The sequence below is a fragment of the Scleropages formosus genome, chromosome 20 (assembly GCF_900964775.1).
Source record: "Scleropages formosus chromosome 20, fSclFor1.1, whole genome shotgun sequence".
In the NCBI taxonomy this organism is placed as follows: Eukaryota; Metazoa; Chordata; class Actinopteri; order Osteoglossiformes; family Osteoglossidae; genus Scleropages; species Scleropages formosus.
In genome coordinates, this window is record NC_041825.1 from 7402877 (window position 1) to 7412699 (window position 9823).

At 38.1% G+C, this 9823-nt stretch overlaps 1 protein-coding gene across 1 annotated transcript; it reads right to left on the reverse strand.

The window, feature by feature from the left end:
* Positions 1–767: 767 nt before the first annotated feature.
* LOC108927524 (cytochrome P450 3A30-like) lies at positions 768–7397 on the reverse strand. Its single transcript, XM_018740895.2, has 13 exons — positions 7105–7397; positions 6648–6741; positions 6382–6434; positions 6150–6249; positions 5935–6048; positions 4456–4544; positions 4233–4381; positions 3969–4096; positions 3771–3855; positions 3175–3335; positions 2516–2742; positions 1871–2033; positions 768–1303 (listed from the first exon to the last, which is right to left on the reverse strand). The coding sequence occupies exons 1-13, from the start codon at positions 7173–7175 to the stop codon at positions 1229–1231; spliced, it is 1509 nt and encodes a 502-aa protein (XP_018596411.2). The 5' UTR covers positions 7176–7397; the 3' UTR covers positions 768–1228.
* Between the last annotated feature and the right edge of the window lie 2426 nt (positions 7398–9823).

The window sequence follows — 9823 nt, forward strand, 5'->3', positions numbered from 1 at the left end:
CTGCCTGCGGTCCTCAGTGAAGAATTCCTCGCTGAATAATGTATGAAATTATGTAATGTAGTCACACTTCAAAAAGCTTATTAGAAGTTATTTTTGGAGTGGAACACAAACGAAATAAAGCTGTGTAATACATCGTTTTTTATAGTAGCGGCTCTCAAAGGGTTAAGTCTCAGTTCCTGGAAGTAGACACGTGCGTGACATGTGGTGCTGCTGTGCGAAAGAGAGGGAGACCTCGACTTCGGCTTTCTTTCATTTAGCAAGTTTAATACGACGTTTCTGTCTGTTTGGATCGTTTGAGTTGTTTTTTTTTTCTTTTTCAAATAAAAATCTCAACGTTTCGAAGGAAATGACAAACATAAGAGCGACCCGTGCCGAGTATTTGCCCTCTGTTTATAAACATGGAAGGTACAAGAAAAGTGTAAAGTCCGGAAAGTGGAGTCGCTAAAGCGGATCTGCTGTCCTGCGACACACCGCTAGGAGGGAGCATCGCATCAGTAGTTGAACATTGGTTTTAATCCAGAAGTTCGTTGGGTTTTCTTAACGTCAAATAAAGAATCGGATTGAAAGCTTGAATATTCTGTTTTCGTAACACAGTGAATCGTGGACTCAGACAATGATTATAACAAAATTGAGTTGCCTGTATTATATGATCGAATTAATTTTGCATACTTTAATTAAATGTTACGCCACATACACTAGCATTCAACATACACAGAATGAACTATGTCAGGATTTTTAATGTGTAAATATTTGCCATCATAGTTCACTGTTGATTATTTAGCTTTTATTGCTTCTGCACAGTATGAAGCAGAACCCCTTGTTACTATAGTACCCTTTTCAGATTCCTTTTCTCCAATGTAAAATTTAAAAGCACAGAACCAGAAGTACATTACCGCAGCTATGACAGTAACTGAATCAAAGCAGAACTGAAATGAAGTAATAGTGTCCATTTCATAGAAAAGTAAACTCATTATTCCAACTCATGAAAAAGTCTCTCTGAAATGAATAAGATCTGATAAAGAAAAATCTTACAATTATTTTTGTCCAAAACAGAAGAAAGAAACTGATTTTCAGAAGGCCATCAGAATGGATAATAATTTCAGATTTATACACTGAAATACACATATTGTCAGTATAGTGTATAGGTACATTAAGCAAAATCTGAAGACAAAAAGTCTTTCAGCATATCCATGGATATATAGTCATAACTTTTTCTTTAATAGCTGTATCAGCGTGGGACGAGTTTCAGCTTTACTGCATCTTTAGGTGTAAGAAGTCCTTGAATATCCAGCTCGAGTGGTATCTGATGAGACAGACACAAAATAGTAAATAATTGTCACACACACATTTTCTGAACCGCCTGTCCCATGCAGGGTTGCGGAGAGCCAGAGCCTAACCTGGCAACACAGGGCATAAGGCTGGAGGGGGAGGGGACACACCCAGGACAGGACACCAGGCTGTCACAAGGCACCCCAAGCAGGACTCGAACCCCAGACCCACCGGAGAGCAGGACCCGGTCCAGCCCACTGCGCCACCGCGCCCCCCACCACAAAAAATCAGTTTTGTGTAATTATTTTCTTTATGCATAATTCCATCTTTTTAAAATGCTGTATTTATAAACTTTGCCCTTCTCGTGTTTTGTACCCTCCTCATATGTGAATCTCCAGGACACTGGGCTCAGATAAAACCTTCAAACGAGCACAGCTTTTCTCTTAAACCTCATCTGAATAATTTCTCAAAAATACTTTCATGACATTTCTGTTTCATTTAAATAATCTCAGAATATTATTTAAGTAAAACAGATGCAATGAATTAATGCTTAAAAAAACTGAAACATTTAACAGATGAATAAAGAATAAACAGGCCTCACCACAGTCTCTTTGCAGGTCACAATGTTGAAGTTCTGAAGTATCTCCACAATAGCCAGTTTTATTAGGACAATGGCAAACCTCATCCCAATGCAATTTCGTGGACCAACTCCAAATGGCATATATGCATATGGGTCTATGCTCTCCTTGTTTTCTTTGCTAAACCTGCACAGATAAAAGAAACAGCAACGAGATGGAACATACTGTGTATAAGGTAATCTCAGAATCCAGAGAGAAATTTCATTTAGAGGCAAGTAATGCAGTTTTTAAAAACACTGACAATGTGTCCGTTATTCAACAAAAGACACACACGCACACACATTTTCAGAACTGCTTGTCCCATACGGGAAACCGGATCCTACGTGGTAACACAGGGCGCAAGGCCGGAGGGGGAGAAGACACACCCAGGACGGGACGCCAGTCCATCACGAGGCACCCCAAGCGGGACTCAAACCCCAGACCCACCGGACAGCAGGACTGTGGTCCAACCCACTGCGCCACCGCACCCCCCTCAACAAAAGACAATTATCTGTAATTATTATTTCCACTGTGTACAAATATAACATGTGATTTTTGCTTAGTTATGAACCAAAAATTTCTACCTTTTTGTTACTGAAATCTGCTGGAGTGAAATATCAGCAGTTTACCTCTCAGGCTTGAAGACTTCAGGATCTGTCCAGAGATCAGGATCACGGTGTAGGCAGTATGTTGGAATCACAACCGCAGTACCTTTGGGAATAGTGATACCATTGATCTCTACAGTCTTCTTGCAAACCCTCTCAAGACGTGCGGCAACAGGGAAAATCCTCATTGTCTCATTAAAGACCATGTCCAGGTACTCCATTTGCATCATCTCATCATATGTCACCGGGGCCTTAAGAAAGAGAGAACAGAGGAAATTCAGAACTTAGATAAACTTGGTGGAATGTTTAAAAAGTTCTCAGTGACAATTTGAAATTTTCACTCAGTATAACTTCAGCATTTGCAGCCTGGTTTGTATCCTCACAAACATAATATTAGCTGTCAGTTATGTTGTTCTTATCAATTGTTATGTAATATGAAGCTTTATGTAAAACATGAATATGAATATGAATCTAAACTGGTCATGTTATCTATGTTCATCTTACGGTGACACCATTTAAGATGATTTATGAAAAGAGTCATAGTCCAAAACTGCATGCAAAAGGTTTTCGTAAGATGACATCAGATTAACACCTTAATTAGTGATATTAGTGAGCATTCCCGATATTTGTGTTTCACCTCTGTCTTGTGCATGTTGTCAATGTAGAAAGAAGCAGTTAGTTACCTTATTTGGAAAGACTTTGTCAATCTCATTTTGGAGCTTTTTCATGACGTCTGGGTTGGTGGCCAGGTTGTATGCAAGGAAAGTAAGAGAGCTGCTACTTGTTTCATAGCCAGCAAAGATGAAGATCATGGACTGGGACAGAATCTCATGGTCTGTCAGCCCTGTAGGGAAGAATCAAGGCATGAAGCAGATAATAAATATACTATGTGACACTGCGTGATGCATACACAGCATCACAAGTTAAAGTACAAGAATTTCTCTGTACAAGAAAATTTTTGGATATGCTAACCTTAACTTGTAAAAGGTGAATGAACATAACACAGAGAATCTTCTGTGCAGTATTCTCAACAGTTATTTTATATTTAGATAGGATGATAGAGACCATATTCAATCTGTGATACAGAGAGAGCCAGTGGCATTCAAAAAGCTGAAGAGCTGAAGGTTTTAACTTATAACTGCAATGATGCAGTTATAAGTTAAAAGACTGTTTTGCAAAATATGCTCACAAGGAGAACTCATGATCTATCATTTCAATATCTTTGAAATGTAGTATTATATAATATAAAAACAAAATTGAAATTGGTTTTATAAAATACCTTTCAGTGACTCATTATCATTTTTGGCACTTCCATTTTCTGGTATTTGAGAGTCTACCATCAGCTGAAGGAAATCCACGCGATTCTAAATGTAGAATAAACCGGGAATGAAGTTCACAACTAACTGTACAAATGTATTTGGTTTCGGGTTTATCTTTCATTAAAGTCTATAACATACAATAAAATATTATCACTTGCCTCATGAACTTTAGCTTTACGTTCTGCTTTTATTTTCCGAAGAGAAGCATAAAAGAAATCAGTCACAGAAGATGGGAAGAAGGCAAAGTCTAGTTTATGTAGGAGTGGAGTCATGAAAGGGAAAAATGCTAGAGAAAAACAAGCATAGAACAGGTATTAAAAACTAAAGATAATACTTTTGTCAGACACTCTAGACAATACATACGTACAGAAATGTTTGTCTCTAAATAAACCGTCAGTGTGAAAACGATAAAATTGTATTACCTACAAAGAGAATCAAAGGACTGAAGAAGGTCAATTTGAGCATCTTTTTAATGTTGGTCACAAAGGGCTCTTTGGGGTTATTGAGAGAGTCAATGTCGACACTGAAAGCTGTGCTGGTGACAACATCCATACTGTAGGCCCCGAAAGACCTGTGAGACATATTGAGTTATTAAATCATGTAACACAGTCAGATCACAGAGCGTCACACTAGTTTCCTACTTACTCCTTCATTTCCACTGCTTCGTCCCTCTCAGCCTTCCTCTGCAGACTCTTCACTAGGGTGTTACAATGTTTTTTCATGAGTGGAAACATCTGTCAAAAGCAAAAACTTTGAGGATAGCTTTCATCAGTTTGGCAATGTAATAGCTGTTGGCCAATATGGCAATATCAAAATACATATTAAAAAATCTATTCCTTTTAATTATAAAGGTAACTTTTATATTATCAAATACAATCTGATAGCAGAAATCTCTGTTTTCCTAAATATTCAGATCGTGGAAATGTTTTCACATGTCACTGGATTAGAAACGATAGTGCTACATCTTTGTTTAGAGTGGCCGGGTTGGGGGCAGCGGTGGCCGCATGGGTGGGAAAAGGCCTGAGGACAGCAGGTCTCAAGGCCAGAAATGAACTTCATTAACACAACCCAAAAACCAAACCATGGATGTGACTGTTTCAAAGTGTAACATAAAGCAAACTCAGGTACAAAATCAGGCAACGTCAAGAGAAAAGGATCAGTACAACCGAAGTCCCTTTGCAGAGCTCTTAGTATAATATATATACCCCCGTAGTTCTTTCAGAATGAGTGGTGGGACATCTTTATCTTTTCTCACCATCCAGTGTCTTATTTGAATGATGAGCTTTCAGGGACAGCTTGTGCTATGGAGTGTCTGGATGGTGTGATGCACTTCCCACTTTTTTCATTTTTGACACAGCACACTTAAGTATTTTTTTGTAACCTTTTCTTACTTTATTTCTAACCTTCTTAGGTACTGTTTCGACTTCATTTTCATGCTTTCTTTCCTTGTCTGACCGATGTTGCACTTCATTTTCATGCTTTCTTTCCTTGTCTGACCGATGTTGCCTATGAGGTTTTTACCGTGTAAATGGGGGCAGTTTTTCCACTGGTGAATGGGCAGAGGCCAACAGTTGGGCAAATAGGTCTCCTCATTAAGGAAAAGTCTTTCGTCTGAGAACTCTGAGCTACCAGAGCAAAGGGTCTGAATATATACTGAAACAGCATACGTTAGGTTTAGCCTTTCTTTACAGTATCTGCAGAGAAAATGGTATTTTGGCTTTAGGTGACTTTTTGTAGGGTTTTACTTTACAGTAAAAATATAAACTGGACAATGAAATGATTGTTTCACTAGTAATCCAGAAACTTTTGACAATGCAGCATTTGAATACCTTGCAAGACAATGCTCATAACTAGACATGAAGTAATTTGAATAATTTCCTAAGTTGTTCAGCTGTCAACCATGTGTTCAGCAAAATTTCTACTGTAAGCAAGAATATAGCACTGAGGTTGCAAAGGAATGATCTACATATAGTAAGAAAAGTAAAGAAAGTGCTTCAGCCCATAGCAACTATTACTTGAGACAATATATCATTCTTCACTCTTTGTTTGTATTTAATTTCATACTTAACGAGCTTTGTAAAAAAATATTTAAACCCGTGACAGCTTGAGTGGAATTTTGCTCACTTCCTTCAGTCGACCACTGGTGAATGATGGTGAAAGAGCAGTGCGAATTCTTCTCCATTCCTCATCCTCGGCGACATTGACAGCATCATACAGGGGACCATTCAGAACAAAGTTCTGGAAAAAACAGGAAGTCTCTTGTTCTTTGAACATATGATGAATTTTTAAACATTTTGGCTTTTAATTACCATTTAAAAAGTACAGAAGTAATGTCTTACTCTTCTGTTGGTGAAGAGAGAGTAGAACTCTTTGATCAGTATAGTTTTGATCATTCCTAGGTCCATAATAGCCAACATAGGTTGTCTGGCATCATAAAATCTATGTGGTGAAACAGACAGCATTGTTGGAAATGTGGCTCACATGGAACTTCACGATTATGACATACAAAACATGAAGCTGAGCATTCACTGTAATCTTTTATTCAATTTCAGTGTTTCAAGGTTTACTCACCCCCATATTTTTCCATATTTTTTGAAACACTTGTAATCAAAATTGTAGAAACCCTGGAGATAACAAGAACTGTGAAATCCATTGGGACAGTGCAGTTCATTACAATGTACAGTAAAGATTCTAAGTGCAGTCCAGTGTAAACAGTTTTTTGCTGTAGTGAAAAGCTGCATTAAATGATATTTAATTTCACATGGCCAAATATTCACTGGACTGGACAACTTTTTCCATATCCTTATTTTTTAAGGTATGTTATCTAAAAACATTACCTTGCGATATTCCAGAAGTGTTCCAAAATATGGGACTGGTTTTGGCCCTGGAATTCCCAGCTTTTTAAAAAATCCATAAGGCCAATAGCCATATCTGGAAGTGGGAGAAAATAGGTTACAGTGCTAACTAATACAATGATTGACAGTATAAAAAAATTATTAAAAGGCCATTTTCCTTATATATTGCCTAAAAATGTATCAGTATAATCTATTTTCATGTTTCAGGTACATATAAAAAGTCAGGCAATTTTAAGACGAAAAGCCAAATGTATTATTGTCATTCTAAGAATTATTAACTCTCGATTTTGTAGCCTTCATAGCAGTTGAGTCTGTCAAAGTTAAGCTAGCAGAAACTGTTCTGCTATTACCAGCTACAGGGTTTACAGTGTTTACAGTATATGCTATGCAACTCTGAGAACTTAAGATAAATACTGTAACATAAAGAACCTCTACTCACAGAATAATCAGTGTTAAGAACAGCAAAAGCAGGGTCCACGTCTCAGCTGAAAAAAACCAAGGGTAGCTCATGGTTGATTCTTCTTCCTCTTTACAGAGTAAACTTAGTGTCTTCGGCTTCTCTTCAAACAACAAGAAACACTTTGCCACCGGTACAAATCACAGCTGGCAAAGTGTTTCCACAAACCGTACCGATGTGTCGTCTGAATAATTTACCAGGAGGCTTCGCTGAAGAAAGGCAAACACACAGGATTTCTGAAGTATAATGGCTTTTGCTCTATATCAGGCGTGTGTTCGTGCAGTTGTACACGTGACTTGTATGACTAAGACCAGCATACCATATATGGATATTGTTCCTCATTCTGAATTCTACTGATTGTATGAAGGAAAATTACCTCATTCTTTATGCAACAGGTGTGGTTGTATAAAGTGTTAACTTGGACTCTTCAAATTTCAGTACAATCCATGTTTCACCTTCTCCTCTGACTGCTTCTGTCACTTTTCTTTCAGCTTACATAATGTGACTTGACAGCTACCTTTTGATAATGCCACATTTGAGAAAGTTAATTACTATGATGCCATAACAACATTATCTTTATCCGGGATGCTGTATGTTCATACGGTGGCGCAGTGGGTTGGACCACAGTCCTGCTGTCCAGTGGGTCTGGGGTTCAAGTCCCGCTTGGGGTGCCTTGCGACGGACTGGTGTCCCATCCTGGGTGTGTTCCCTCCCCCTCTGGCCTTACGCCCCTGTGTTCCCGGGTAGGCTCCGGTTCCCCGTGACCCTGTATGGGACAAGCGGTTCTGGAAAAAAAATGTATGTTCAATGCACCACAAATCTGGGTCACTGTGTCCAGTGTTGGTTTTATGCAAGCTTTGTTTTACAATGGAAATTTCCATGTTCTGGCCACCATCAGTCCACACTGATGTCTTTGTTTCACTTCTTAGCTTAGTAATTACAGACTTGCGGAGTTTCTCAAATGTGATTTCCATTGGAAGAAGAAATAATACAAATTAACAGTTTTCCCAGTATAATTCTGTTTTTGTAGTTGAGCTGATGAAGACTGTTGACCTTGGGGCAGAACACAATTACGCCCTTTAGTGTGTGGATGGTTGTGATGCATTTGATGTTAGTCCTCAAAGGTGTTCAAGGTTTTTGTTGCATCTACAGAGCACATACTTTTTTACAGTGAAATTGAACTGAATTGAATTGAATTGCTGAGATCCCATGTTTAATGTAGTCTGTACTTCATCTACAGTAAACAAGATCCATGAGTCTGAAAAATTTTTACTTTGTGAATTTAATAGTTCATATGGGTTTTTGAGTTAAATACAAGTATGTGAATCTTCAAAATATGTAAAGAAACAAAATATGAGAACATCAGTTCTAACATGACAACATAAATTTCTGTGTGCTTCAAAGAACTTGTAGTATTAGTTACTTGTGCTCAATACTCTGTAATTCTGCTGTTGTAATTCGTTTTGTTATGCCATTTCATGTTTAAACTTATTTCTGTCCACCAAACCTAACATTAACTATAAATGTAAATACCAGAAGTGTACTAAAATTTACCTTGTATCTTTATTATTTTTATTTTTAGCAATGTTTTGCTTTCATCAGAACTTTTACATTAGAATTGCTACAGTTACTCTACTAGTTCTGCTTAAAACTGAAAATGCTCCGGAAAAAAGCATGTAACAAAATATGATCTTGCATAAGAGTTGGCACACAGCACACAACTTCTGTATTTCTCACAATGGTACAGCTTAGAGCTCTCATATTACATTGTTTGAACTTGTAAAGGAGGCAAGTTTGGACATCAGTTAGAAGAAAAAAATTAGGGGAAAAAAACTGAGGACATGACTGTAACTGAACTTTGGGTGGAGATAAAGAAACAGATATTGTTCTTTAATATTATAATTTTCCAAACTGCTTGTCCCATACGGGGTCGCGGGGGAACCGGAGCCTACCCGGCAGCACAGGGCGTAGGGCCAGAGGGGGAGGGGACACACCCAGGACGGGACGCCAGTCCGTCGCAAGGCACCCCAAGCGGGACTCGAACCCCAGACCCACCGGAGAGCAGGACTGCGGTTCAACCCACTGCGCCATCGCACCCCCTATTATAATATTTATATCATAACTTTTTAAATTTCCTTTTTTGTCTTTTCTTAAGAGTTCAGGATTGATTCAAGCACTTTGTCAGAATGTACAGTTAATAACGAATATGGATTCATACAGTAAGGAAAACCACTTCGGTAAATAGGTCATTTGGTTCAGTTACTGTTTGCTGTACAATTACATGCGTGGCAGATGTCACACACACACAGGTAGCAGTGAACCAGTGTAGAACAGTCCTTTTATGGCAGTAGCCATTCCACCAAGCAAACTTTAGACCTATGAAGGTAAGCACTGTTTAAAAGCAAATTCTTTATGATGTGGGGTTTTCAAAATGAAAAAAAAACACAAAGATGCATGTGCTGAAACCAGTACCACCAATACTGGAAGTGACTGTCCTCAGGACAAACGGTTATTGATGTTGGATGGGTGGAAGGTTAGTTTAAAATGTATTTATTTAGTATAATATTTATATTATAAATTAAATGGTCAAAGATAACACTTGAAAAATTTTAATGTAAAAAATGTGGCAGTTATATAGAACATTAACCATTTCACAGCTGGCACCCCATAAAGTACTTACCTTGACTTCCTCCAGTAAAAC

Excerpts from the sequence above, each read along its gene's own strand:
- LOC108927524 (XM_018740895.2), bottom strand. The coding sequence starts at position 7,175 with ATGAGCTACCCTTGGTTTTTTTCAGCTGAGACGTGGACCCTGCTTTTG. Across the intron at positions 3,856-3,968 it reads GTAAAGCTAAAGTTCATGAG|AATCGCGTGGATTTCCTTCA; the intron begins GCAAGTGATAAT and ends TTCTACATTTAG. Across the intron at positions 1,304-1,870 it reads TGACCTGCAAAGAGACTGTG|ATACCACTCGAGCTGGATAT; the intron begins GTGAGGCCTGTT and ends CTGTCTCATCAG.